This window comes from Drosophila hydei, unplaced genomic scaffold, assembly GCF_003285905.1.
Source record: "Drosophila hydei strain 15085-1641.00,03,60 unplaced genomic scaffold, DhydRS2 tig00000001-arrow-pilon, whole genome shotgun sequence".
Taxonomy (NCBI): Eukaryota; Metazoa; Arthropoda; class Insecta; order Diptera; family Drosophilidae; genus Drosophila; species Drosophila hydei.
The window spans coordinates 2,079,022-2,105,517 of NW_022045643.1; the positions used below are offsets into that span (position 1 = coordinate 2,079,022).

A 26,496-nucleotide genomic window follows, 5' to 3' on the forward strand; every position below is an offset into this window, starting at 1 on the left:
TTTAAGCTTAAGCAGAGAGAGCAGTCAACTTAATTGTGCTCGTCTCTGTGACGAATACACAAAGTTTGAATAATTCGTATCTTAATTGCTCCCACCTAATTTTAAATAGTAGTCACTTTTCCTTCATCGAATATAATTTACATGAAGCAATCACATCTGGAATAAAATTTATTCAGCAACTAAGATCTCTAAGTAATGCCAATGCACAGCCCAAGCACAGCTGCTGCGAAAACCTTGCAGTAAGCGTAGCATGTCCTTAGTGTGTGTGTGGGGATAAGTTGCTAGTAGTTGCATAGAATGTCCTCAGTTCCAAAGTTCAGGGTATCCTCTAGTCGTGCACTCTCCACTTGAGTCTCCACTGCTATTGTTTTTCGCATAATTTAGATTTAAGTTCATTAACATGTTTTGTACTATGCCCTACAATTCTTATATGGCTTTTCCGCAGAGCCCATATTTTAAATTATGTGAAAACTTTCTCAACTCTCACACAATTCTTGCATAATTTTTAAAATAGGCGAAAAGTTTAATTTCGAATTTAATATCCATGCAACATTTGTTTTTGTATGGAAAACAACTTTGAAATATATTTATTTTTCTGATTTAATTTATTACATTTTATTAAACAAGCTTTACATGAATTATTATAGCTTCGTAGTTAGCTGTATGTAAATTACTTACTGAGTTAATTATATAACTAATTTTATAAACGAATTACCGCTATTATAACAAGTAACAAATTGTTGTTGGTTTTTAGTTTTTATTTCGAGCGAAACGACAACTTTTTTATCAATTAAATTACATTTAGTTAAGTATTTAGCATGTTTGCCTACAGTATTTAAATAGATTTAATGCTAATTGTGAAACATTCCAAGTGAGCTGCATTTGCATAACAAATGCGTAGTTCGATTTCGTTTATATTTATTTGCCAACATTGAACATTAAAAGTGCCAATTATAATTGATTGAAAATATTTGCTGGGGCTCGATTGCAAATACTTTCATCAATATAAATCATTGTATTTTATTTTATTTTATTTTATTTTAAGTTTTATGCAAATTTATACAACTTTTTTAATGCAGCCTTCGCTTATCACTTATATAAGTATTGTTTATAAACAGTCGATGCTTGTTCAACAATTTTATGTTACATATAACTAAATCAGAGTTCAATTATTATTATTATTGTTTAATAACTAATAATATGTAGCAAAAGCCAAGTTTCTTAAGTACAAAAAGCTGTACTACATAATTTTCGATTCTGCTGAATCCTATGCAAATTATTTGTAATAAAAATTAAATAAAATACTTAATAAATAAATATCGCATAACTGTTCATGTACATACAATATTTTATATAAAAAAATCGTTCTCTTTATTTTTGATTACCTTTTGTTATATAAATCAAATTGTTTAATCGCATGGAGCGCTTAGTCATCCTGCTTGATTTGCATTTGACAGCCGCGCATTCCAGCATGTGCACACGGAATTCTTATCCTGTTTATTTCCCTCTAGCTGTGCGAGTTTTTTAACATGATATTGCCAAGCCAATGGTGCGTATGAATGATGTGCATTATTATCGCTTTTTTGTTTGCATTGTTATTATTTGTATTTTGGCTGATGTTATGCAAAACGCCCTAATGTATGCAATACTTTATTGTGCGCACCACAAAACAACTTATCAACCGTAAACTGTAGATTTGGACCAAATATATATATATATTCTTTTTATTGAATTTCATTTACATAAGCAGCTATATCTAATTGCATTCGCGAAACTATGTGGCATGTGAGCTGCCATTGCTGGCGAGTGACAACGCTTCGTCGACACACAGGCGATGATCCACTGCACCGCTCGCATTGTCCACAACTACGACAATGGCGTGGCATGGCTTTGCCTCTTGGGTATTGCCGCCAGCCACATGACTGGGCGCTTGCAGCTGCTGGCTTTTGTGCTACAGATTCGTTACTTGGGTGGTCGTTGTAGTGGTGGTGGCTGCCAGTGTCACCACTTGTGGCTGCTTGTGTATCGGCACTTGGCACTTGTCAGGTGCCGCCGCTATCACTGACCGCTGCAGCCCGTCCGCCCGAGTGGCCGTCAGCTCGTCCTGTGCCACGGGCAGCCACTTCTCCAGAAACTTTGGTCGAAATAGCAGAGTAAATGTGCTGCGAAATTGTTTGCTCATGGAGCAGTAGAGTATGAAATTGATGCTGGAATTGATTAAAGCCAGTATGTCCATCAGATCACCTAAGGATGCAAGCAAATGAATTTATGTGCCGTAATTCTAGAGCTAACTCTAAGGTGCTATAGCTCACACTTACTCAGTTTCAGATAGCATTGCAGCAGAAATGCAGTCCCCAACACTGTGTTCAGCAGTCCCATAATGCCCTGGGGAAATTCTGTGATGAGGAACAGCAGGAGCACCGCCAGCAGCATGCGTGTGGTGCGATCCGTTTGCTTCTCCTTCTCCAGGGTTTTGCTATTCTTGCGCGGTCGCTCGGCTGGCTTGCCATTGACCACAGTCTTGGTGCCGTTGCTGGACGACGTCGCCGAAGCCGGCTTGCTGGTCAGCTTCTTGCGTCGCCTCTTGGCCTCCAGCAGAGCCAGGATGAGCCGCACCGAGAGTATGGTCAGTGCAATGCAAGGTATCAACTTGATGACCACGCTGTAGATCAGAAAGGTGGCATTCAGCAGCAAGGGCTTGTGCAGGGCCAGATCGCTGTGGGACAGCCGATAGACGGTCACGTTGCGCACCACAAGGGGCGCGGGCACTGCAGTTGGCGTTGCGGTTGTGGTCAATATGCTCATATTTACCCTCTGAGTATCATTGGCCATTAGGCTAGGGGGCGTGGCATTTAGCGCAGCAAACGTTGCAGCTTGCAGCTCGTTTCTATAGTCGATCAGGTATTGGCTCAGGGGTATGCTTTTTATCACCTTGCCTTCCGCATCCAACTGATCCATCCATTCGGCAATGGCCGTGATCAGATAGAGCGAGGGTGAAACCACCAGCACGCAGACAACATATGCTGTGGTTATGGTTATTATAGTGGTGCGCATGCCGCACCACAATCGATTCTTTTGCGGATAGCCCACTGCAATGTAACGCCAGACAGCCAGCGTGACTGTCAGCCAGATGGAGATCGTGTGCAGCACCTGGGCAAAGATCGAGTGAAACATGATGAAGCAGGCCCAGCCATAGCTGAGCTTCTCCTCTCTGGGCAGGCTGTCCTTCAGTATATAATCGTGCACCGTGTAGGGTATGTACTCCAGCATGACAGCCAGATCGGCCACGGCCAAGCCCGTCAGAATCGCGTTCGTGGGCGAACGCATCTCACGCCGTGTCAGCACAATAATGTTCAAGGTATTGGCTATGGTGCCCAGTATACATACCACCAGCGAGATATAGCCGTGCATATTCTTATAGCTGAAGGAGAGAAGGGAACGAGATAATGAGCAGATGGAATACTTAATAAGATTATCTATACATAATTTATCCGTTATACCTTGCCATGCACCTGCACACTCAAATACCTGTCTGGCAGTAAGAAAGTTTCTTGTGAATGTGACCTAAGCCCTGCGTGTGGCAAGGCATTAAAGTGGGCCCATCATGCTGTGGCTGTCGATTGGCTGGGTGGGTGCTTAAATTATAGCCTGTCTGTCTATCTGTCTGCAATAGCAATTAGATGTGTATCTAACACTTGGCTATTTGCTTTGTGCATCAAATGGGTACGTGCCAAATTGGCAAGGCGCACGTTGAAAGACGCCGTCACGGCCAGACAGCCTCAAACTCAGTCAGTCACTCCAAGCAGCATTCAAGTGGCGGCTCCCACAGAACAAAAAAAGTTAAGAAAAATTGTGTCAACAGTCGTAGAAAGGCACAGATGCCAGACAGACGTGCATTGAGTCAGGCAGTCAAGTGCAACCCTTTCTGACGTCCCACGCGACGTATGCGTAATATTAATGACAAAGCTGAAGGCAAACTGTGCGACACGCATAAAACAAGCAATTAAGATGAATCAACAGTCGTGTTCATTTGACAGCTCGTTTTTTTGCAACAATAAGAAAAACGTTTTCTTTGCGCCGCAGGGGAAAGCGACCAAAACTGATGCCGAAAATAAATTATTTGCCATATGAGAACGCAAAAAAAAGCAGATATAATAGAAATGTTTCTATTTTGATAGACAGCATGTTGCTGGGGCACTTTTGTAACGGCTTTTAACTTGTTTCCGTATATGTCAGCCTTCACAGAAATTGAGAGCGAAACGGAAGCGCTTCTGCTTGTTGTTGCTGTTGCTGTTTCGTTTGTCATTTGGGAAATAGACAAACTAACGGCAGGAATGTGGCGTATTTGCAGGTGAGCAAGCTTTTTTCGCATTTTTTACGCATATTCTAGAGCAACATTCATCAAAGAATTTTACAGAGCGCGCATTCCACGCGCGTTTTCTCTGGCGCTCTGCTAGTCCTGGCTACAGAGTGCCTAGCTTAGTTAAATTTATTGCTCTTGCTAATCCTTGTTGATGGATGGCCACACGAATGCTTATGTACGCATTAAATTCCTTTGTTTATTAAAGTCCCGGTCTCGAAATGAGCTGCACTGGAAGCGCTTCTGAAATGCCGTATCTAGCTGGACAAAAGTCCCTTGCAAGTTGTTTCAACTACTAATTGCTGGCCAATCCATTAGACTTTGCATAGTTGAACATGTTTGTTATGAAAATTGGAAATGCTGTGGTCCCAGTTAACCCATTTGGGCGTAATTTCCAGGTATTTCCACTTTGCTTTCTAGCAGCTGGCCCAAAATTTAAGTCTACTCAAGCGCACCAAATGGGCTGTTGTTTCAATTCTCCTACTGGTCGTAAGGCAAACACAAGCTGTGAATATTTCATTGGAAAGTCGAGGTTTTTCCAAATAGCTGAACATTAGGTGGCTTGGCAGGTGGAAGCTAGTTGCCTGATTCCCAACCGAGATATAGAGAAAATATTGAAGCTGACCCAGAAAGGACAGCTTGCCCAACGTTTCAAAACTCTCTGTTTCCCTTGCAGACAGCTACAATTAGCAGATTAGGGGTATCCATTCCATGCTGAGAAAACTCAATTTACTTTCCATACTTCCCTATCAGCAATATTTTCAATTACTTGCAGCAATGCAAGCACGTAAATAATGGGAAAAAACTTTTAGAAATGTTTAGCTTTCTCAGCGCTTTTGTTATGCTGTTTATTTTGCATTGTGGTTGAAAGTAAGATAGAGAAAACAATAAAGATTTTACCTAAAAGCAAACCAAATATATGTTTATGGCAGCAGTGGGATCGAGTGTGCAGCAGAGCAGCTGAGTGCCAAATGGCAGCGTGTGGCAGCTTTAAAGCTGCCTGTGGCTGAGTTACAGACTTGATTGCCTCACACTTTATGTAAGTTTAATTTCTTGCTGAGTAAACAGGCAACAACAGAAAGGCAAAGACGCACACACACACAGGTCCCACTCCTCCTTCTCCATTTAAGGGCTCACGAAAGAAGGCATCACCCTTGGGGCCCAGTCGGCACCCACGTACATATTTGAGGCCGAAAAGTTTCGGTCACCGAACTGGGCCGTAAAAATTTAGAAATATTTCCAAATGCTATTGCCTGCTGCAAACTAAACAAAAAGCCAGGATGTGAAAATTTTATTCGTTCTGTTGTAAGTAGGCAAATGCTGCAGGCTTACAGTCTTTATTGGCATTGCAGGCAGCGCTGTTTGCTCAGCACACACGACAACAACCAGCGTACCGTGTGTCTGTGTGTGAGTGTGTGTACTGGAACGTGTTCAGCAGAGACTATAAAATTCAAATGCTTATCCAATGTTAGATTGATAGAGCGTTAAGTCTCAAATATCAGCGCTGCGCTTAAATGCCAATAAATGTGTTTTTATTATAGCTGGAATTAATCGACTTTACTTTTGTTTTACTTTTTGTATTATGTATTTTTGATGGGGGCAATTATATACAATTTTATAGCATGCCAATGATATAGTGCAGTAAGAATATAGAAAATTATCTAGAGAATTCAATATATACTAGCTCAACCTTGCCATGGCATACACATATATACATAAATGGAAGCTCTGATTTCTGCGAATGCGAAACAATAAAAACTGAAATTATTTTGCAACACATTTTAAGTGGTTATAGCAAGCAGCAGCAGAGAAGCTGCTGCATAGTCCATGCACTTGTAAGAGTGTGTGTAAGAGTGTGTGTGTGTGTCTGCTATATAAGTGTGTGTGAGTGCTATATATTTTGTTATTGTGTATGTTATGTGATGGCAGGCACACACTCGACTAGAGCACTCTTATTCATTTTTATACCTATTGAAAATGAGCACAGCGGGGCATATGGTTTTTGTACGTAACAGAAATTGATTTTACAATAATTTTATATAGAATTTCGAGATATTCAAGTTGATTAATTTTAGACAAAATGTAAGCTAAAAAATTTGAAAAAGATTTTCGTCAGGTTGGTTGATGAATATATAGATAAAACGTATTTAATGGAATAGATTAACGAAAAAATATTTAGATTTTATAAGCTTAATATATGAAAGCGAACGAAATGTATATTATATTTTTTAAGCCGGGATCTTAGTACACATTTTTGTATTAATTCTTTATATTCATTCCACCCATGACTAAATGGCAAATCACAATGCAACTTTAACCCAAACAGCTGCAGATAAAAAGCTAAATAAAATAGTATCTGTCTTGTTTGGCCACCCTGTGCATGTAATCTAGCAAAACCTCGTCTCGCGTTACAGTACATCAGCTAGTCAAGCACTCCCCACTGGCACGCTCTTACTGGTTTTCCTATTATTTTCATATATTACTCTCATTTTATGTGCGCTGGGCATGCAATTTAAGTAAATATTTTGCGCTGTTCATATTTTACAGTTTAATTATATATAAATAATTTCATAGCTGCTGTTGCTGTCATAAAAAGGTCGTCGGAAATGCCACCCAACATCCCCAATAAATTGTCGAAATAGAAGTAAATGAGCTGCCGGCAATGCAATGAATTAATCGATTTCGGCAGTGCTTCAATTTCTAAATATCCTGCAGAGAGTTCAGTCGGAATTGTCCTTGAGAAATCCTCGGGCTGCAGACGCTGGCATTAGCATTGGCATTGCCATAGACTTACCTCGTATGGAAATTATCCATGCCCGTGCCGCAGTAAAGCGGCGTCGTATCATTGCTGCTGCTAGCCATGGCTGTTGTTGTTGTTGTCGTGCTCGATGTTATTGTTGTTGACACTCTAGACTGCCAAGGTCAGCAGCGGCAGTGGCGGCGGCAGCGGTGGCCTGTGCATGAGAAGCGTTGCCCGCAGATGCATTAAAAATTGAATATTGTTCAAATGTCTGGCGAGTTCTGAAAATAAAATAGAAGATACATAGCGTTAAACGTGGCGTATGATTAATATCAATTATAAATTGATGCGTATACGCCACATGCGCCGCAACTCCTTGAATATTTTATGATGCGCCTTCGCCCAAGCGCCAAAGTCGATTAGTAAATGCGACAAAAATTTGCCAGGCTGCTCACGTCTGTCAAGTGGCTAAATGGGGCATGCCTCTATGCCACACAATTTAATTGCCACAGTGGCCAGCTGCAATGCAACTAAATTAAAGCTCATCGCGCCTGCTGCAACCGACCCAGCTGACCCTAGCAAATCGCATTAGTATTAGTGAATATATGCTTTATCCAAGGGCCAAATTAGATTTGTATTCGCAGCGCACGCAAACAAATGGCATGTCTTGGCAAATGTTATCTATCTTGCTGTTGCTGTTGATGTTGCTGTTGTATCCCCGTATCCGTATCTTTCTATCTGCTTTGCTCAAATCTGCTCTAGCCCTCGTGCTGAGCTATTTGTTATCTGTCATGCGCTTTGCTTTGCAGTCGTTGCGGCTGCCGCACTTTTTATGCTTTCCACAGTTTTTAATTACATTTGCAGAGCAGCTCCACTTGGCCAACAGTTCGGGCTGCAGTAATTAACACGTACCGTGGCAGGCGAAACCGCAACAAAAGCTCCTTAAATATGCAGCACAGGCAATACACTGGTTAGCAGGCAATTTAATTTGTAATTGTAGTGAATTCTAAATGCGCAAATTATAGTTAACTAGCTTACACGCTTCTGCTAAATTGTGAGCTTCATAATTAATTACATTTGGTTGATTAATTTCTTGTCAATTGCTGAAATTGTGAAGTGCACTTGGCACTGGCACTGGAATTGTCATAGAGTTAAACGTAGCAGCTGCTTTTTTTAAATGTTAGTTAGACTAACAAACTCATATACTAGAAAATAACATTTTAAGTGAAGCTTAGAGTGTCTCTATGATAGCTTAATCTATGTTCTGGTTACCTTTATAATTGACAAATTATTTTTAAAAAAATCACTTTAAATTTTTCGCTTCTAAAACTTTTTTTATGTTTTTATAAATTGTTTTTGGCTTACTTTGTGCTTCAGTTTTGACGTCAAAAGATATCATAAAACTATTATTGCATGATTATCAAATTCTGTTTTATTTTCTATCACTAAGCCGAGTTATGATTTAAACAAAATCTGATTAGATTTATATGCAAGAAAAGTTTAATGTCTTCAGCTAAGCTAAGCAATTTCTGGCTTCAATTTGGTTGTTCTTTGCTTCAGCCACAGCTTTAACACTTATGGTGCATAAGAGGCAATAAATTCATTAACATTTGGTCTCCACACCAATACATTAATGAGGCAAAGACATTTGAGTTCGACACTCACATTCGAATATGCTCCCTCGACGGCAGCTGCCGCGCACTAACATTAAAATTCAAAGAAATACACATAGCCAAGAGTACGTATTAATTAACTTTTAATTACATCAATTATCGACTGTATGTGTGTGTAATGGCATGACAAATTAAATGATTAATTAGGCACATTTGCTGGTGCTGATTCGCGCGCGCACAAAAGTATGCTATATTTTTGCAACACTGAAAGAGACAAGTGAACGCAAAAGATTGGCATCAATTCAGAAATCAACGCAATCAATTACACAACAACAGGAACTTCATTTTTCGCCTGACAACCCCTATTAATAACAGAAATGTGGCACAGATTTTCATTTGTGGCACAGTCCAGTGCGCACACGTACAATGGACAATTGAAGAAGCGACTGATTTGCGCTTAGGTAGCTGCCTGGAATGCCAATGCCAGAGTGAAAGAGATCAGCCACAAATCGGAATGCTTTCATTTGTGACTGCCACCAGGCACCCAGCCAGCCTGCTCCATATTGCCTTTGTGGCCAGCTGGCGAACAATGAGAAATGGCAATGACAAGTCCGATTGAAGGGATCACGTAACCCCAGAGCCAGCTAGCTTCTTCCTTGCTTGCTCGCTTTTGTCTTGGTTCCAGTTTTAGCTGGCTTGAACACTTGATTTATGCATTCATGCATACATCACCATGTCGCACTCAAAGCCAGAGCATTTAAATTAATACACATTTTCTGCTATTGATTACAGTTATTGATTTGAGTGCGTTTATGTACTGTGCTCAGCGCTTTCCTCGTTGAAATTGCGCTCTTTGCTTTTTGCATTTCATTTATTTGTGTGTAAACAAAAAGTTCAATTTACTTTGGCATTTTTGTTTACCCGAGGCGAACCCCATTGGCATTATTTAAAAATTGTTTTTTTTTTATATTTTTTAAATGATTGCTCATAAACAAAATGAAATTGCAAATGATGAGAAAGTATTGCGAGTGGGCGTGTGATAACAGGCGTTACAGCCAGCGATTGTTTTCGAAATTGGCTGAATTTTCTTATAATTGGCCTAAAAAATGAAGAGGGAAGCAAATGAAAGTGGAGGGCGTAAATATGGAGGATAATAGAAAAGTTAAGCAGAGAAAATGCTGCACAAAGAAAAGACACTTCAGGGTAAGGGAAGGATATTGGTTACATAAATTTCTATAAGACTCTAGTTAATATATGCAACGCTCTCGCGCGCTCTCCCCCCCTCCCCCCTCCCTCTCTCTTTCTCTCTTTTTCCCCCTATCTCTCCCTTTCCTTTCTTTCTCCTGCTCTCCTGTCTCTCTTACTCTCTCTGCCCCTCTCTTTCTCTCTCTAAGCGCCTCTCTTTTTCTCATTCTCATAGATCCTGCTATACAGAAATGGGTTTTTTCTCTCTCTCTCTCTCTCTCTCTGCCTCGCTCTTTGTGTCTCTCTCAACTCTATGCGGCCTGCCTCGCGTCTCATTAATAAATATTTGTAATTAACTATATTGTGATGCACTCTCACGCGGCTGCAACGTAAATTTCTCATTAGTTATGTGATTTTCTTGGCAACGGCAACAACATCAACATCAACATCAAACTGTAACAAAGGCCAACCGTGATTATAATAGAAGGGCTGACAGCCAAGCCAAGAGACACGTGGGTTGGGGGAGACACGCGGTGCCACACTTAAAGTTGCATGCATAATGCATATGGGCTGTCAGGGTGCCGCAGCAGCAGCAGCATTTAACTCAGCTGACGTATAATACAACTTTAATTGCTTGAATCTGCACTTTTGGCTTAAACGCAGCTGCTTTCGGCTTAACGCTTTATATTTATCGTGTTGTTGGCTTTCATAAAACAGTCGAGTCATGGTCACATCGCAGCATAAATTGCAAACGTGTGGGTGTGGATGATTGTGGCATTGGGCGTGGGCGAGTTGAGTTGTTGCTGATGCCACTTGCAGCACGTTCGCTTGGCCCCTGGCCCCTGGCCATGACTGTGATGTATGTATATATTTGTGTACTGAGCACACACACAGCTACAAATACGTATACAAATGCAAACATAACAGTTAACTGTAAATATTTTGGCAGACTTTCTATTCAGTCAGCTAATATCCTAGCAAATTTCCGCCAGATGTCCTCGGCACAATTCTCTAATCTAGACACACACTCTCTCTCTCTCACTTTTACTCTCTACTCTCTACTCTCTGCTTTTTAGTCTTTTGTGTGGCTTTCTATGCCTCACTGAGCAAAAACAAAATTATGACAATCTATGTCAACTGTTGGTGAAACGTAACACAAAGCATTGAAGGGCTTGCTTATTCCGGATTAACAAATAGTACATACCCTAGGCAGATGGATACATGAAATTTGTTGTTTGTTGCTTTGGTAATTTTTCTCTGTTCTGCTACCCACAGCACTCATTTCAAGTGGGCCGTAAAGGTATTGTCTAAATTTATACAAAAGTGCCTACGCTAGCAGATGGACAAATGAATATTTTACTATGGCAACTGTTTGTTATATTCAATTGTTCTGCTTTAGACCAGAAGCTGGGCTGAATATATGCAGACAAAGTGCTTTATATTTTCAAATGCGTATATTTATATTTAGCATTAATAGCCGAGTCGTCTACCAAATTAGGTGTCTCCCAAGGTTTGATGATACTTCGAAATAATTTTAAAAAATCTTGAACTATATTTAATATCTAGGCGATCCTTACCCACTTTACACCCAGCTATTTCAGTAGTATTTCAATTTTCCTTTTTTAGCTTTGCAAATTACGATTCCTGCTCTTAATTACAGGCAACAATTATTTCTGTGAAACAAATCTTTACTGGGCAATCATGTTGCCAGCTCGAATGCTTATAAAAACATTCCCTTGGCATATTCATTTGGTTTCATACAATTTTAATCAAATCGCTCAGGTGCCACAGCCTGTTGACACAGCAGCGGCCTTGCTATTGTCCTTGCCAATAATTCAAATGTCAGTCAGCTGAGGCTGCTGCTGCGTCTTATTTAAAAAAAATTCTTTTACTGGAGCAAAAAACTCGATTTATTCTGAAAAAATGCAGCTGAAGGAATTTGTTAAGTCGTATGAAATTCACATTACCGTTAACATGTATGGCTGTGTGTGTGTGACCATGAGTGTGTGTGTCTATTTGCTGTTGTGTTGGATTCGCGCTCAGCACTCTACTTTTGGCCTCATCACGCATACGTCATGTTGTCGGGCAGCAGACAAAAGCGAGCTCATTTGACATTCGCATATCATATAAGAAAATTGCTTAAGGAAGCGTTCACAAAAACTTGTATATCAAAGACAGAACTTTTTCGAGCTTAACCCATTACCAGAAAGCACATCAAGAATTTAAATATATGTTTGAAATCTGATGTCTACTGTCTGCTGCAGTAAAAAATTTGACACTGAAGACTGAATTTATTATCGCGCAAGAACACTTCAGGATAAGAAATGCAGCCTGAAGCGAGCAAGCAGCTGGAATAGCTAAACAATGAGATACTAATGATATTATTATTATGCATAGCAAACATTGTAATCTGATTAATAGAGTGTGCGTCATTATGCTTGGGTCTCCTGAACAGATATGCAAATTGACAGCACGTTCACTCCACTGCCACTGTTTACGCTGGCTATCAGCTGCCGCCTGCTTGCCATAATAATCCGGCTAATTGCGGTTAGCCAAGGTTTGCAACTGAAATACAAGCAGAACAACAACAAGCGCTTGGCTTATCAATGCAATTACACATGAGCTCATGTTATTTGCAGCTGCTATCGATGCATTGTGCAGGGATTAGTGTGCCGTTGGGCTATTGAAACTGAATCTGGTCAGCATGTTAAGGAAACGTCGCATATAATAGATAAGAGGTGACGCCTTTCGACCTAATTGAAACGTGTCTGTTCAGGCTGAAATACCTGTTAGCCATTTGCCATTTTCCATTTGCCATTTGCCATTTGCCTGTTGGCCAACTGAATGCTGGCAATTTGCAGCAGCTACTATGCACATGTGTCGGAGCGTGTAAATAGCTTAACAAAGTGAACGTCCTGTGTAAGACGCACGTCCTGAAGTGCAGCGCAGTAGCAAAACAAAGCTGGTGCTAATTGAGCGAACGAGCTGAGCGAAGACATGCTAAACTTTGCATCTAAAATTAAAGATACAGTGTGAAAGGAGCTGAGAGAAAGACTTTTCCTAAATTGTATAGCACATAAAAGGATACGTGTCTGTGTCGGAAAAGTAAATGTATGATGTGCTCTGGGAGCCATGCCATCCTGTGTGTCTCTCTCCCTTCTTATGCAAACTATTTTCCGCCTGTTTTTCCTCACAGAAGCTCTGCATATATTGGCTTCAATCGAAAAGTGAACACTGCTTTGCCGGAAGATATCCTCTCATATAACTATAATATAACAATTGCACAGAAATTCAATACATATTGAACTGTGAAAAATCAATTTCAGTTTACCTGGCATTGCACCTGAACTTGATTTAAATACACTTTAAGTGTTCGCGCACCGGTGCTTCGCCCTCACACATAATAAGCAGCTGTCAGCTAAGTTGACTGCTCAGAGTGCCTGGCTCGATTGGCATGCAGCGCCGCACCGAGCTTCCATTCAGCCGCACTCAATGCCCACCGCCCACTACTTGCCCACTGCCCACTGCCGGGGCGTGGTCAAGTGAACAAGTAGTCTGCCATTAAGTAGACGCATTGGAGCGGGCAGCAACGACTTGAGGGCACCATTGAAAACTTAAAGCAAGGTCAAAATTATGTAAATAGCCAACGACTCGAACGAGTAATTACGAATCGTGTTGGTAAGTTCGTAAAAAATAGCTAGCGGAAACGGTAAATAAAAATGCAATGATAGAAATTTAAGGTATAAACAAAGTTCGTGCTGACTGCAGTGATTATCAATCTCTCAGTCAGTGAAACTCTACAGTTTTCGCTTTATCTTTGTATCTCTGTCTCTGTCTCTTTTTTAATTATTCAGAATTTGCCTTCTATAGCAGTACGCGGGCATCCTAGGTATCATGCCGAACAGAGTTTCGCATTTTCCGCTTTTCCCACAACATTTTTCGTTCTCGGTATTTGCAGAGGAAATGTGTTTTCTTTGATGCTTGCCCAGGTTAAACAATGAAAAATAGATAAACAAAATGCTGCACCAGAAAATGGTGACGGAAAGTGTCATAACTTTAAGCGGAAATGACACCCTTATACCCTTAGCAAAGGTAAGCTTAAAGTCTGGAGTCAACCTGAATACCCTTTCTGCACATGAGAGACAGACAAGACAAGACAAGATAATCTAGAAATAAGATTGAGAAATATTTAATTGAAAAGTAAATAAAAATTGTCAGCAGCTCGTGCTGAATATTAAAAGGATATTCACAAAGCCGCTCAACAGGGAGTCCAGAGTAGCCTCCAGGGAGTGGGCCTGAATGGCCAAGTTGTTGTATTGTTGGATAATAATTCGAATGAATTACTTGTGGCGCGTCTTTGTGACGTTACGCACAAGCAAGCTTTGCATTCCATGATTCCGTGGAGACGACAAGTCGCCAGTCCAATAAAAATGCCTTGCAGGACATTGTGCGGCTGTGATTTCCAGAGGCAAGGACAAAAAATAAACACAGAAGGCAGCAGCAAGCATCAACTGACAAAATGAATTGAGGCACACGCGCTGTTAAGGCAGCTAGAAACATCTCGTTATCATAATCAACAGCTACCGCTCACAGTTGTTGCTGCTGCTGCTGCTCCTCCACGCAGCCAGCGCTAAAGAAAACGACATTAATGGAAACATCAAAGTAATTTGATTGCATTTTGCCACAATGGATATGAATGAGGCGAACAACGAACGCATAAGCCCCAGCGAATGCAAAAAATATACATACAAATGTTTTTTGTATACACATATATACACACATCTGAGGACAGCTTGCCGGCATACCAGCTGCGTGCCCATGATATCCAGCTGTGATGCCAGCCTCCACTCATTTTCTTGCTCTCTGCGGCATATAAAATGTTGCTCTGCTTGGACTCAATGTTGTGTTAATTTAATTTGCGCCCAGAAATAGATACGGCAACTGTGGAAAGGGAGTTCGTTTGCTGACTTCCCAGAATTTCTGCACTCAGCTAACAAAATTATGTAGTTACAAATCCGACGCATGTCCGGTCCGCTAAAGGCTAAGCCCAGTCAAGCACATGGGCCAGAGCATTTTGAGCTCAGCATTGCAGCTAATGCTAAATGCAAACATAAGTATTTCAGAATTTGCAAAGTAATGAAAACTTTCATTAAATATAAATTGTATTAAATACCATATGTGCAAAATACAGATACAGATACAGTTACAGATACAGATACAGATACAGATACAGATACAGATACAGATACAGATACAGATACAGATACAGATACAGATACAGATACAGATACAGATACAGATACAGATACAGATACAGATACAGATACAGATACAGTTACAGATACAGATACAGATACAGATACAGATACAGATACAGTTACAGATACAAATACAGATATAGATACAGATACAGATACAGATACAGATACAGATACAGATACAGATACAGATACAGATACAGATACAGATACAGATACTGATACAGATACAGATACAGATACAGATAGAGATACAGATACAGATACAGATACAGATACAGATACAGATACAGATACAGATACAGATACAGATACTGATACAGATACAGATACAGATACAGATACAGATACAGATACAGAGATACAGATACAGATACAAATTACACTTATACATATGGAGACATACCTAGCCACATACACACTCACTCACTCACACACACACACTCAAATGCTTAAAGAGTTTGGACACTTAAGCTTAAGGTATAATTTATTCAATTGTATGCAGCATGCAACAACGCCTTTCAATTATGCAACAAAGAGATAAAGTATTTAAGTTAGTTAAAACGATTTGGATATTCAAAGAATGCTGTCAAGTTGCTTCCCATTACCCATGTGGACCCGTTTCTGTGGCAGCTTTGGCTTTGTGCCAATTTATGCAAATTTTTAAGAAATTGTTTTAGGCCCGCTGTGGTTAGACCCACATGCTGGTCCAGGGATTTTAGAATGGGCTCGTTTTGTATTGTTATCCTGGCTGTTAACTGGTGTTTGCTATGCCTGATATTCATTTGAAGTTGCCCCAAATTGAGTTGCAAGCGTCTTAAACTCTTGAGTCAACTTGATTGATTGAGGCAGTCGTAAACTAGTTCATTTGGCAGAGTTCAAGGTGTCTTTAATCAAGTGAAAAACACTGGAAACTCATTCGAGTGCACCTAATCAGTGCCCCTTAACAATGCTGTACACCAGACACAGTATACAAGTATACTGGTTGGCATTTCGTGTATCCGCGTCGATAAAAATACATAATCAAAAGTAAACAATAATTTTGCAAATATTTATTTTCATGATATTGGCAACTGCCTTAAGCCCTGTGCACTTTGCCTGATATTCGAACTCTTCATATTTCCATAAAACAATTTGCTACGCATTTCAAGCGTTGGCGTCTATAAAAAAAACTTCAGCACCGAAAAAATTCGCTTGAAAGCAAATAAAACGCATACGCAACGTAGGCGCAAAAGGCTGTCAAATATGAATAATGGATGCATAGAGTAAGCTGTTCACTTGTTTTCCCTTTTTCCATCAAGAAAAATTTAAAATCGCGCACAGTTGCCAGCGGGAAAGATGCCAAGTTGGCTGTGAAAAACGCACGGCCTACGCATTTGACTGACTGCCAGCCAGGTCAAGTGTGAGGACCCTTCTCTGTATATAATTTCGGCAATCCTCAGGCTGACCACTTGACAGCTGCGTACGGTGTCTTTTGTAAAGCAGTCTCAAATATTTTATAAGCCTACGTGTTGGCCATAGCTAATTTGTTATACATCCCTCAGCGCTGGTCGGGCAGTGCCAGTGTCAATGCTTTAAAATGTAGCTGACAACTTTTCTAGTTTGTTGGTCTTTTATCTGTTTGACATTGTCCTTTGCGGGGGCCTCAATCAATTGCTGGATTCTTATCGGAGTTGACAGAGAGCGGACAACTCTGACAAAATGGCAAGAAAGCATTCTTATTATGACAGAAAGTTCTAATGCCAGGCTCATAAACTCAATCCACATCCACATCTCACCTCCAGTCACTTCGGCTCTGATTGATGTTGCTTATTTACTTTGTTGTCTCGTTCGCAGGCATAAATCATGGTGCCAGGTTTGAGTCCTTCGTGCGTTGAATTTACATTTCCATTTCTTATTCAGACTTTCACTAAAAGTTAATATCCCACGATTTGTTTACTAATTTTTCGCAATTGTTTGACTTTATAGCGGCTGAGAGAACTTGGACCATTAATAGTCGTGCCATGTATACATGCAACCCATGCCGCGGTCGTCCCTTTCGGCGGCGCCCAGTGCTCGAGCACATATTTAATTAAGTTGGCCAGCAGCCAGACAACGACACATTAGCACTGCACATATCATATCACATCGTCTTACTAGACCCTGTGCAAATGTCATCAGCACTAATGGAATAATTTGAAATCTACTTAGCTGCCTGCCTAGCAGCAAGGGCACACTGAGCCCAAGATATTTCTTTTAATTATTTTACGCATTTTCGCCACAAAGTAACAGAAAGAACATTACAACCAGCTGACATTCAATTGGGCGTGTCCCAAGTCCTCTTACATGCTGTGCAGCGCAGTTTGTTTTAATTAACAATGAAGTTGACTAATTGAATTATGTGCCAGAGCTGGCTCACGAGGTTGGGCTTTAGTCCCCATTTTAGTTGCTTTTAAACCCTGTCATAACAAATTATACTTCCGCCTAGAAGTAGGCAATGAAATTTTAATATACATAAAATAATTATAATTTACTTTTAAACTTTTATGCAGTTAATATTTAAGTACAACTGGATTGTGTTACAAATATATATAAATATATATATAGATATATATTTCTTTGGCTTAATTGAAACGTGATAAACTTTCATAATTTCCTGCAGGCAAAGCTGAAATATATATGTACATATTCATTTGGCAGTCTAATTACTTAGGAGGGATGGGAAGTAGACTAGCCAAGCCTATAAAAGCTGACTGTATAGAGAAACTTACTGATTAGTAAACACTTTTATAGTCCATGGCGCAATCAATCATGAACATTAATTATTTAATTGGGCGCCGATATCGAAAGCATGATACAAACGGCTGACCGGCGCTTGTGGCATGCCACGCATAAAAACTAAGCCAAACTACTTTATGCACGTCTCACTTACACACACACACACACGCACACACACAGACGTGCGCTCAATCAAAAAGGTTATCAAGCCTATTTAGTTCGAATTATACAAAAACTTGATTGCAGCGCAAGATCCTTGGACTAGTTTATGACCCAATTGTGCCAAAGACTGTGTCGATTTGAGTTGCGTTTCGCGCCACCCTAAGCGAAATTAGAAGAAAACACTTCAAATGCACTTTCACTGAGGTTGGCACCCATCCAACCCAGCCACCCCATATCCATCTATCAGCAAGTGGCACACGCACATGTTGCAGTTGCCGCCAAGCTTGAGCTCGCATTGCCTCAGCATTGGCATTTCAGTCTTATTTGATTTTCAATAACATGCTAACAAATACGTGCCTGAATGTGTTCACTGGGCTGTCTATTAAAAAGAATAAGGGCTGCGCCTTTACTTCCTATCATTTTTTCATATTTAAATGGAAATGGAAGACGTTACAGGGGAATCAATTGTGGGTAGGCGCAGACCGGGTCGTTATCTGAAACCTGTTAGGCAAATGGTCGTTTCATATATATTTACAGTAAATTCATAGTGACCGCTTGCAGCTGTGTCCGACTTCATTACCGAATTACAGCTCGTTCATGGCTTGCCCTTAACCTGAACCAACTGTCGCAAAGTCGTTCACAGCGTCGCTGGCAATCGCTGTCATCAAACAACAATCTAAAAGGCATGCCTGACTAAGCAATACCCTGCACTGTGGAAGAACTTGATGCAACTGTAACACTCTGTTCTCTTTACACAGTTTTGCCTCCTTTTCTATATCGTTCAACAACTTCAAAGTAAGTTTCCCGCCTTAGCTGCCCTCTAGCACCTTTTGATACCTTGTACCCTTAAATCTTAAGAATTTTTTGTTGGTCTTTGCTCTTGCGCTTTTTGCCAGGCGCCTGATCCACTTTAACAGTCATGCGCTGTTTGCCGCATGTTGCACCATTGCTGCGCCACTCGCCAGTCGCCGCAGCTCGCATTCCGCGTTGACAGCATTTAGCAATAACTGGGAATTTGGGAAGCTTGAATGCCTGGGTCACGTAAAACGCTGTCAAGGGATTTCACAGCGCACTCAACTGTTGCCCCAAGCTGTGAAATAATCATTTTGATTACAGTCAGGAATGCTATTTATTTGGAAATGTGAATAAATATATATATATTTTTTCTTTCTACTAAAGTCTGCCTCTAGTATCATAGCTATGCTTTATGTCTGCCTTATATATGAGTACATATGTATTAATAATTTAGTTAAATATTTTACTTTTTAGTTAATGATAAGCAGCTTAATTTACGCATAGCACTTTGCTGCCTTCTGCTTGTCAGGCCAAGTTCACTTATTTGTTGTCACAGTTTTTATTTCTGTACGATAAATTGTTGGCCAAAAGAGACGCAACAAGAGGATGCAACTTTTTTGGAGCTTAGTTGAGAGTGCCCACAGAAAACATTTGACAGCCAAGATTCGGAAGGCGGAAAGTGTCGGCTGCAGCATAAGTTTTGGCCATTGTTTATCATAAAACTTGAAATAATTTATTAAATAAAAGAAAAGTTTTTTGTTTCGCTTAATAAATAGACATAAAAAGTTTAGTTTCTCAGACCAAGTTGTTTACATTTTACATACACTAAAAGGCTGTCGCTTGCGCGAAAAACCTTTCTTAAAGCCCATTTGAGATCTCAATTTTCATCTATGATTTATTTTTGTTCATTTTTATAAATAGCTCCAGCACAACAGCCAATTCATAAATAAATCCTAAGAAAAAATGTAATTTTATTATAATTGGCATTACGTGCGACTTGGCTGACATATCATTTGCAAACAAATCTGCGTCTAAGTGAGCCATAAAAAATGGCAGGGCGCACGACCGGCGGCAATTGTTGTGGCAACGAGAGGCGCATAGGCAGCCAGGTCAACAACGCACCAATGTAATATGAAACAATCAGCAAGGCACATGATAGAGCCCCAACTTCTGGCTTATCGTATATCAACCCAAATTGTGCCTGCACACACAATCAAAACAAAAAAACTCTAATAATATCAGAGGAATAATAAGGAGGAGGAAAAAACAAAAAACAAATGGGGAACAACAAAGAATCAGAGCGAAATTGAATCAGCACGAAACAGGAAGCGACATCAATAAGGAAAAATCATGTTAATATGGCAGTTGCCTAGACTCGATTTTTTGTTTCAATACTTTATTGCGTATACGCAGCGTTATGCAAATGGCTTGTTTACTTAATTTCAAGCCAACAATGGCGTACGGCGATGTTTTATTTCCGATTCATCCAAATATACTTTATAATTTTAGGTGGAAATTAGTTTCTCACGAAAGAAAGCCCAGAAAGTTTCTAGTGCTGAAAGTTTCAACTAATTTTTGATTAAAACTTCATGTAGATGATGATGCTGCTGCTTTATGCGCAAACAGGCGAGTGGCTGAGCGAGCGGTGTAATTTGGATGCCATGACCAAGCACTAAACTTGCAGTTGTAAAAGTTTTCTTTAAAAATAAATAAATGCAATGAAATGATGAAACTTAGCTCAGCGACCGATATATATTTCTGGCCATTCAGCAGCAGCCACAGGGGGTTGGATTTTAATTAAGTTTTCGATGGGTTGAATGGGCGTTAGCCATTGATTGATGACGCCCACTGAAGAGCAGCTTCATTGCTTTGCGATTGTCCAGTTCGTGTTCCAATTAATGGCAACACGAATTCTAATTAACACAACAGCCGCAACAACTGCACACACCTGCCACAGAGACACTCAACAGCATGGTCGGCATTGCTGTTGCATGGTGGAAAATCACTTGAATACTTGTATTTCAATGCACTTGCAGCTTAACAATTGAAAGTGCCCTCGCTCTCACTCCCGCCTGTATATGATTTTCTACCTGTGCTTAAGTAGCCTTTTTTCCCGCTAGTTATTTTCAGCCAATTCTGGGGACTCGTTTCATAACCCTAGCAGACTCATACACTCAAGTGTGGCACACTTGTCTTTTCAATGCGTTTTCTTCTGCTTCTTCTTCTTCTTATTTATTGTCTCTCAAGTAGCACTTTCTTTTCTATTTTGTGTCGTCACGTGCCAGCAACGTGCGCTTTTATTTGCCTAGTACCATTTCGAGATTGTTTGAATTGTTTCGCCTTCGGTATTGTCCTTCTCGACTTGGGACACTTTTCTTATTTTCAAGCGATTCCCAAACAGCAAACACAAAGAGTTGCCTAAAAATTATCTGAGCTGCAATATTATGGAAGGAAAAACAAATTTAGAAAATTATTTGATCAGATTTTTATACTTAGCCAAGGCATATTAATAGCGAGCTATTGGAAAATGCTCCGGCTCATTAATAACGCTTCATTAATTTTAATAGAGAAACACAAAACCTATTCACGCGTATTGTTCAATTGAACACAAATGAATGTAAAATATTGTGGCTTCAACGATTTCTTACAAATGATTAAAGCGTTTAGTTATGTGAAAATGCTGCTTACGAAGCAATTGATTGGAAATGTAATAAAAATTGTAGAATGTAAGATATGAAAATTTATTTTATGAGAAGGCTAGGAAAATGTAGAATTTAGAATATTTATTTAAAATTTGTTTGCCAATTATCTTCAATGAAAGTCTCTGCTCAATTCAGAATTTGTATATCTAGCATGAAGCACATAATGAATGGCTGTAATAATTCAAGGCACTTACAGCAAATGGGGATTTGCAGCTCACACAGATAAAGTTCTTATTTGTTATGGTATTTAAATTTTGAAGCCATCTACACAAAACATTTAAAACACATTTTACTTGAAGTTTATATTTTATTTTTAAATATTAAATTTAATTCTGCACATAGTTTCGCTGACCATACGGCAGCAGACGTATTGTTTAATGGGCCGAGCCGATCGTGCGGCTATTTGAACCGATTCGTGGCGCACGAAATACAAAATACAACTGAGACAACATTGCCGAAATTTCGCATGATATAATTCGCAGCGAAGAGCCGGACTCTGACGACGGGCGACGACAACGACGACGCCAAATGCCGAAGACGAGAATTCGCGCTGACAGGCTAAACGCACCGAGCGGCAATCAATGTGTGCACGATTCGCAGCAGCATTTGGCGGCAACTGTTGGCAGTAATTTGGCCGGAAAGCCAGAAACTAAGTTAAGATCCACGGCCGTCAAAGCCAAAGTGGAACCTAACCAAACTGCAAAGTCAGAAAAAGTCAAACAAAGTCAAACTGCGTCTGCAAATGCTTGCTCTTAACTTGTCGAGCGACTCTCTTACATTTAGCTTTGCTGCGCAGGCGCTCTTTCAGGCCAGCTGTTGTTGGCAAACAGCTGATTACCGTTAGCTGTTGCTCGGCTCACTTGACAATATTTATGTTTTTGACTTAGTTTTGCTTTGTGCCTTGTGCACACTTTGCTACTGTTTGTGCTTTGCAGTGTTTGCTTTGTTTTCCATTTCCTTAACGCTGCTCGCGTGAGGGGTTAAGGTCAATGCAAAAGGCGACAACAGATGGCGCTGCCTCGCGCTGACTGAAAAGCCCACCGTGTGGTTGGGGTAATGGCCTAAGCTAATTTATGCAGCCAACATGTCGTATGTGCAATGTGGTTAGTATCATGTTTACTACAAAGGCCACAACTGTTGCCAGCGAACAAATTAAATAATGTCGTCCTAATATTAAATTTAACACTTCATAAAGTAGAAATGCGCAAAACTTTTACTTTAAGGCAGTTAAGTTCCAGGGGCTAAACTACTAAATTGCTGTCGGGTCATTATCGACAGTGGCACAGTAGTTACCAGACCCTTTCGCAGAGTTGGCAAATCCAAAACATTTGTCAGAGCATGACTTCAGCTGTGGCGCTATTGTCTCCGCTGGGTACACAATGTACAGCGACTCTTTATGTAAATGAAGCGTGAAACTGTCGCAGGAACAAAGCTGTCCCAAGTGCTGATCTGGCTGGTTCTGGTTCAAGTTGTGGTTATGGTTCGCCGTCTGGCTGTCATGTTGCCCAGCAGATGCGTCTATCACATAACAAAGAGCTTGTACTTCAGCGTGTTAATGCTTAAATCCTTTAAGGCAACCCGCTGTCTGTGCCAATTCAAGCACGACCTGGGACGTAATTAAAGTTCGGCTAACTTAAGGCTCAATTATGGCCAACGCCGATTCATTTAGTGCCGCATTTCCATTCAAAATAATGAATAATCAAGCTAAATGCCGCAGTGATTTGCAGTCACATAACTTAAAGCTGAAGAGCAGGAGGCGTGGCAACCGAAAACTGCGGCTGTGGCCACAAAATGCTGCCAAATTGCAGCCTCATTGGCAATGCAACCAGAAATGCGCCAGCGGCAACATCGTTTGCCAAAAATATTGCCACCAAAAATGTTGCAGAGTTTTCTCGTTAGTGTTTCCGGCTCAGTGGCCGAGCAGCTCAGCCCCGCCCTGCCATGCCTGCTTATGATGAGCCATGTACTGAGTGGCATTAAAAATTTTGGCTTGATGTCATGAGGGCCACATGCTCGACAAACGACTGGGCTGGGTGAAAGCGACTTGCATAATTAGTGCAATTGCAGTTTTTGGTTGGCCAAATTGCAAATGAGCTTAGCTCTGATATGTATATAGTATAGTGAGAGCTGCAAGGCTACAAATTAGTTATGATGCTTCAATGCCATGACTTTGGCTTGAAAATTCATTTTTTATGCACTCAAAATTTAATCAAATATTTATTTGGATTTGCCATTTTCATTGTTCATAAATCCTGAAAACTTTTTAAAATACTTAAATCAAATATGCCGCTTGACGGTATCCAATTAAACGTAAACAATTTGCAAATTCATTTCTGAATATTTTTAGAAAATTCACAAAGATAATAATAAATAACATAAAATAACACAAAAGGTAACCAAATGAATTCAAAACATGCCAGCATGAAAAATATAAAATAAAAATTCCATATCGGCAACAACTGAGCATTGAACCGTGGCGATATCTTCATGTGATTGTAAATAAAACCAAATACTACATGCGATTTTCACTGGCAGCGCGAATAAATTTTTATTTATTGAGCTGCGTCGCGTTTTCTGCGAATGGGGCACGTGTGGGCGGGTATATCTATATGCGGATGTGGATACGGACATTTGTGCTGACAGCCAGGCATATTGCATGGGCTTGCATGCATGATTTGGTCTTTGAGGCTGGGACTGCCACAAAAGGGGCTGGCCCCGACACGACACGTCTGCGGCTAAAACTCTTGTCAATTGCCGGGGCAAACTGCAAATTTGACAAGCTTTCAAAAGTCTGGGCTCTCTCTGCTACGTGCCTCCCAAGCGAAGTACCCAGTGTGCGCTAGTTAAAGTTAGTTTTCTGATATCTTTATGCATTCATTTTATTGCATTTATCAAATAGCTGCTGTCATTAGCCTTAACTCTGCTGCGAACACCAGGGTATGTATGGGGGCCTGTGTTTCGATTGTAAACAAATAGAACGTCAGCTGAATGCTAAACATTTTCATATTTTCTCTTTTCGTTTCGCATTTGCAAACATAAAGCAACAGCAAATAGCAAAAATTGTGTCAGCAAAACTGTTCAATATTTCTTTCGCGTGGGCAGCGACAGTTTTCCAAAGGAAGCGGCGAAAGGCGCCAAATTCTGCGGCACCCTAATGTGTTTATTCAAATGGGCAGCAGCGGCAGTAGCGAAACTAGACAAATAAGAGGCCCAAAATGGGGCGCTGTAATAAGAAAAACACATCGAACCAATTTGTAGCTTAGGAAAATATAATATATTGAGACAACCTGAAAGATTTAAGTAATTTCTTATATAAAATACTTTCATAAATAATCTTTTTTAACATTTTAATTGGATTTCTGTGACGCTCCTTTCCGATGTCTATTACGTTAGTTGTCAAATGCGCTAACAAAATATATAACAATATCTAGCTTAGCTTATGCAGCGCAATGTAAAGACTAAATTAGATTTTAAAACTGAAGCTAAAGCTGAAGCTGATGCTGACTTCATGACGATATCAATTTGCATTTTATTAAAACGACAAGGACGTTTCGGGACTTCTACTTGGCTTTGTACATTAATCAAATGGCAACACAAATTGCGCAACGTTGGGCATAAAAATATATAAAGCCATGGCACATAAAGCAAAGCCCCAAGCGGAACTGCCACAACAGGCAGCTGTTATTTAGTGCTATTTAAACCAACTGTTTGTGTTCTGGTCTTGAGGCTAGAGTTTTGATGTCGCATCATTTGTTGTGCACATTTCTATGTAGGCGTCAGACTTTTTCCAATTGAACACGTGAACACTCTGGGGTCAATCCCATGGTCAGCAGTTCTTTGATTTTACGTGTGAATGGACTCGCACGCCCACTTTCGCCTTATCTGTTGACAGTATGACAAAATCAATCTCAATAACAAATCTGATTGCATGTGTGCACTTGTCGTGGACGTGATTGGTTCTGTGACGTCGAATTCTAAAAATAACTAGAGCATCTATTAACAGTTGACTTGTTTTATGCTGCCGACTATCTGCCCAATTTTAATAGATTTATTTTCAATCTATTTTCATTCTATTTAAATTTGCCCTAACACATACTGTCTGCTGCTATCTAGTTTACTCACCTTGTCTTAATAGAATTTCCTATTACCAAAACCAAATATTTAATGGGACATTTGTCTAACCACACGTCCACCTCAACCCATCCACAGGACTGCCAAACTATAAAACTTTGGTCGCCAATTTATGTAGCGGAAGTGCAGCCTCAAGCACCACTGCGACCAGCTGTTGACCCACATCTGCGTCTCGGATCCGAAGCACGTCCACAGTAATTTATTTTTTTTTTTTTTGGATGTGTACCTTAGAGAAATCTGCGTAATGACGGTGGCGACTGCCTACTGGCCGCAAACATTGTTCATTTCTCACCTGAACGCCAAGAAAAAACGTTAAGCTAGACTTTTACTATTTTATTTTTTTTCTCGCTTGGGCGGCTGGTAATTTTTCTTCGTAACTCGACGTCTAAGCGCAAATTAATTAAAAGCAACAGCTGCGATGGCGGCGTCAAGGGGACGCTTAAAAGGTCGCTCGGGCAGCCTTATAATTTAATCACGCCACAGTTGCAATTATAGCTCAACCCGCGCCCGATCACAGTTTAAGACTAGGTCGTACAATGCGGCGCATGAATTATTTATTTGCTACATCAAATGATTAAATGATTAAACTACAGCAGAAGTTCCCCCAATTGCGCAGAGCAAACATGTAACACTGACTGCAAACTGCAAAATTAATTAGATTGCAGCTTAGATTGCAAAACTTTTCCATTGTTGAAGGTGCAATGCAGATAGAAAATGATTCTAATTATGTTCAATTAAATTATGCACAAAACGGAATGCAAAATTATTTAAATTTTGAAGGTCATCTGCAGCA

The 26,496-nt window shown here is 40.2% G+C and overlaps 1 protein-coding gene across 4 annotated transcripts; it reads right to left on the reverse strand.

Annotated features, from left to right (window-relative positions):
* Positions 1 to 1,369: 1,369 nt before the first annotated feature.
* Positions 1,370 to 26,253, reverse strand: LOC111596610 (sex peptide receptor). Of its 4 annotated transcripts, XM_023310891.2 has the most exons (5): positions 25,996 to 26,253; positions 25,695 to 25,940; positions 7,155 to 7,381; positions 2,319 to 3,421; positions 1,370 to 2,244 (listed from the first exon to the last, which is right to left on the reverse strand). In XM_023310891.2, exons 3-5 carry the CDS (start codon positions 7,220 to 7,222, stop codon positions 1,952 to 1,954), a joined length of 1,464 nt encoding a protein of 487 aa, XP_023166659.2. In that variant the 5' UTR covers positions 7,223 to 7,381; positions 25,695 to 25,940; positions 25,996 to 26,253; the 3' UTR covers positions 1,370 to 1,951. The 4 variants fall into 4 exon arrangements, with proteins under 4 accessions (XP_023166659.2, XP_023166660.2, XP_023166657.2 ...); XM_023310892.2 differs by lacking the exon at positions 25,695 to 25,940; XM_023310889.2 differs by having other exon boundaries at positions 25,695 to 26,253.
* Positions 26,254 to 26,496: the final 243 nt, after the last annotated feature.

What these genes read in the sequence shown, in the direction of transcription:
- LOC111596610 (XM_023310892.2), bottom strand. Translation starts at nt 7,222, where the DNA reads ATGGCTAGCAGCAGCAATGATACGACGCCGCTTTACTGCGGCACGGGC. An exon ending in ATGGATAATTTCCATACGAG is followed by an intron (nt 3,422 to 7,154) that starts GTAAGTCTATGG and finishes TCTCTCCTTCAG; the next exon opens with CTATAAGAATATGCACGGCT. An exon ending in GCAATGCTATCTGAAACTGA is followed by an intron (nt 2,245 to 2,318) that starts GTAAGTGTGAGC and finishes TTGCATCCTTAG; the next exon opens with GTGATCTGATGGACATACTG.